At 43.2% G+C, this 3,931-nt stretch overlaps 1 protein-coding gene across 1 annotated transcript; it reads right to left on the bottom strand.

Annotated features, from left to right (window-relative positions):
- Nucleotides 1–943: 943 nt before the first annotated feature.
- LOC125776219 (uncharacterized) lies at nucleotides 944–1,756 on the bottom strand. Its single transcript, XM_049447332.1, has one exon. The coding sequence runs from the start codon at nucleotides 1,754–1,756 to the stop codon at nucleotides 944–946; it is 813 nt and encodes a 270-aa protein (XP_049303289.1).
- Between the last annotated feature and the right edge of the window lie 2,175 nt (nucleotides 1,757–3,931).

The following is a 3,931-nucleotide window of genomic DNA, read 5'->3' as shown; positions in this document are numbered from 1 at the left end:
TTTGCGCCGCGTTGCGCAACCCAAAGGTCATGTGCGTGAATTCGTACAATCCAAACGGAGTTGTGATGGCAGTTTTACAAATGTCATTGGGATCGATTGGGATCTGGTGAAAGGCCTTCCGTAGATCGATTTTTGAAAATATTGAATTTCCAGCAAAAATATTACTGAAATCGTGCAGGAACGGCAGAGGGTATTTGTCGGGGACGGTTACCGCGTTAAGCGCGCGGTAGTCTCCACACGGTCTCCATGACCCGTCGGCCTTTCGCACCATATGTAATGGGCTAGCCCAATTACTGCTGGATGGCCTACATATGCCCAGTTTCATCAACAGCTCGAATTCAGCGCGCGCTGCCGTCAGCTTTTCAGGCGACAGCCGTCTTGGCCGAGAAAAAATTGGTTGACCGTTTGTAATGATCCGGTGAACCACGGTAGACTTCGTTGTAGAATCCGGAGCGGCTGGTCGCGTTATATCACTAAACTCTCGCAGCGAGTTTAAAAAATCTCGGTCTGAACTTATGGTTGAAATGTTTGATACATTGATTCGCGATATTGTGCAAAATGATTTAACTGCTGTTTTGCGGTCGAGCAAACATCGTCCATTAAGGTCAGGTAAAAGGTCGTAATGTGATAAAAAATCTGCTCCAATGATTGCTTGGGTTACGTCTGCAATCACAAAGCTCCAAACAAAATCCCTGCGTAAGTTGAGGTTAAGGCGAAGTATGACTTCTCCAAAAACCGTAATCGGTGAACTATTAGCGGCAAACAATTGCATATCCGATGGGTTGACTCGTGCCAATTTCGAACACTTCGGAAGTACCGACACATCAGCGCCGGAGTCGATAAGGAACGTTATATTAGTTGATGTGTCGAGTATACGAAGGCGGCAATTCGAAGGCATCTCAGAGCGTTTGCCTATCCCTGAGATACTGCTGGCAGAGCACCCCTATTGTTTGAGATTTGGCGATGTAGATTGAGCGAACTTACAAGGTTGGCGACACTTCTTAGCGTTTGGTCCAAACTTGGCGTGATACCAGCACATTTCGCCTGAATTGATGTTATGAGGGCGCACTGGTGTTTTCGATCTGGAACGCGCACGTGTTTTCTCGCTGCTCGTAACTCTATCAAAACGCTGTTTCAGTTCTGCTATTTCGGTCCTCAGGTCGTTGTTTGAGGTATGATTCGATGCGGATACCTCGTGGATACGAACTTCACGCATTTGCATCGTCTCCACTATTGAGTCGGCGATTTTTAATTTGTCGACAATAGGTACGTTGGTTGCTATAATTGCTGCTTGCGCATATGGGGGCAAGCGATTAACCCACAAATCATGCAAAATGCTTTCGCTTAGAGCGGAACCAGCAGCGCGCTTCATTTCGTTAAACAGGTCGCTCGGGCGGCGGTCGCCCAACGGCATGTCGCGCAATACACGTTGTAGGCGGCGTTGCTGGCTCTCAGTGAAAATTTCTATCAATTTGGTACGAATGAATTGATATCGCGCAGACGTGGGCGCAGCATCTATTATGGAGCGCAACTCCATTAACTTTACCTGTGGTATACTGGCCGCTACGATATTAAATTTTGCCGAGTCGGTTTTAACGCCAGAGGCCTCGAACCAAAAATCCAACGAGTAAAAATAAGCCTCAATGTTGTCTTCTGACATCAATGGCAGCGGGATGCGTGGAAAAATTGGTGTTGTAACGTTGAATTCCCCGTGGCTTGGACCAGCAGTAACCGCCATGCTATCGTTGAGCGACATCACACTTACCGTCAAGGGTCACCAATTATAGGGTTTTGGAGCGAAATAAGAAAACGTGTTTGTTCTTCAGAATCCAAAAGCAAAAAGGCTGACCGGCGTTTTTATTTTCTTTTACTAACCTAAAGCGAATGCAAGTCAAAAGCGAATAGAAAGCGCATGGTTGCATTTACGAAATAAATGCACATGGTTGTATTTACAAAATAATAAATTTTAAAGCTTGTGGTGTTGCCACATATAGTTCTGCAGCTTGAATTATTTTGAAATTATTTTGAAACCTCTTTTGCTATAGAATGGCTCGGAGAGGTCCTTACCGATCCTGACGGAGCTTTTGGTGTTGCTCAACGTCAGTTTACACAGTCGTACGAGTATTAGTTTTGCGGGGATAAAAAATTCAGACATCGCGACATAAAAGCAGCTCCTTTTCATGCTGTCAAAAGCAGATTTAAAATCGACGAAGAGGTGGTGTGTGTCGATTCTCTTTTCACGTATATTTTCCTAGATTTGGCGCACGGTAAATATCTCCTGAGTTCTTTATTTGCCAAACCTTAAGCCACACTGATAAGGTCCAATCAGTTTCTTGACGGTGGGCTTTAATCTTTCACACAATACGTTCGATAGAACCTTATATGCGATGTTGAGAAGGCTTATCCCACGGTAGTAGGCGCAGATTGTGGGTCTCCCTTTTAGTGGATTGGGCAGAGCACACTAAAATTTCAATCAATATTCGAACTACTTCATGGTCAGGCAATGGAACGTCTGCTCCATCGTCATCGATTGGGGAAAAGTGTACGCCTTCTTCAGTCGTTATATTTTCACTGTCATTCAACAGGCTGGAAAAGTGTTCCCTAAATAAATTTAGTATGGAAAGCACTCAGTCACTAGATCACCTCTGGGATTCTTCAAGAGTATGCTTCGGTTTAAAACCTTCTGTTCCTTTGCGTTTTTCGAAAACCAATGGTTTTGTTTGTAGCTGTACGTAAGCTTGAAATACTAGCCCTTAGTTCTAAATACTTATTATATCAAGCCAAGCACTATTTTGACATCGTGGCGGCGGCAGCTCTCATAAGTGCGCTCCAAGCGCTCTTAGAAGGAATATTTGGTCACATCATCCTTCGATTCCATCGGGGCGTGGGCGCACATCAGCGATATGTTGAAGAACTTCACTTTGATGCGGATTATAGCTAGACGCTAGCCCACCGGGGTGAATCCCACACCGAATTTATACTCCTTTATTTGGCTACTGTAGTAAATGCCACAAGGACCTACTCGGCTCAGTTCTCGTCCCGTCTATCGCAGTTCTTGGACGGCGGTAATGTCAGCTTTTGTTTTCTCGAGGAAATCAAGCAACTGGCCGATCCAAAACCAGCGCACAACCCTCGGGAGGAATGTTTCGCCATCGCAAGCTCGTAATATGAAGTCGAGGTGTGTGCGCTCCCAACACCTCAATGGTCAGAGAGAAATACGAAGGACATCAACGACTTTAGGTCCTAATCAAGTTTTAGGTTATAGGATCTGCTCTAAGTGTTCTGCCAAAATATGGACTAAGGAACCGAATGGTATGTGCTATGCTTCTGGAAAAGTCAATCTCCCAAATAGGCAGGTGCCGCCACAGTCAATCAAAAATTTATTGACAAATAACACTGGTCAACAAATTTGGAATTTTTTTTGTCACATAAAATGTTTATCAAATTTTGAATATAATAGGGCCACCAAATAATAATATATCAATAAAAAAATGTACACATCATGTTTTCTTGTGACATCAAAACATATATTTTTGTAAAAAGTACAAAATTCAGCCACTCTTACAAAATTATTTCTTAATATCTAGTAGATACTTATGATTATCTTGAATATTAGACTTTCGGTAGGTCCCTTTTAAGTTTCCACCAATAGTCTGCTAGCATTCCTGGACTCCGTTTCACTTGATAACGCTTCTCCATTAAGGAAATGTCTTGATGGTACCTCTCACCTTGTTCGTCACTCACAGCACCCAAATTTGCGGGAAAGAAATCCATTAGTAATTCCATATGTAATTTTCCGCTTTATGGTTACCTTGAACAACATTTACAAAACATTTCTTGGCTTGTTTTTCCTGTTCATTCAGTTTTTCTTCAAAGCTCTTATCCTTTATCAATTGCCGTATTTGTGGACCTACAAATATTCCCTCTTTGA

Source organism: Bactrocera dorsalis, chromosome 1 (assembly GCF_023373825.1).
Source record: "Bactrocera dorsalis isolate Fly_Bdor chromosome 1, ASM2337382v1, whole genome shotgun sequence".
Classification (NCBI taxonomy): domain Eukaryota; kingdom Metazoa; phylum Arthropoda; class Insecta; order Diptera; family Tephritidae; genus Bactrocera; species Bactrocera dorsalis.
The sequence above is the reverse complement of the archived record's forward strand: the minus strand, read 5'-3'. Positions and strand labels throughout refer to the sequence as shown.

Bases quoted from the DNA above. Each gene is read 5' to 3' on its own strand.
- LOC125776219 (XM_049447332.1), bottom strand. From the start codon at position 1,756: ATGTCGCTCAACGATAGCATGGCGGTTACTGCTGGTCCAAGCCACGGG.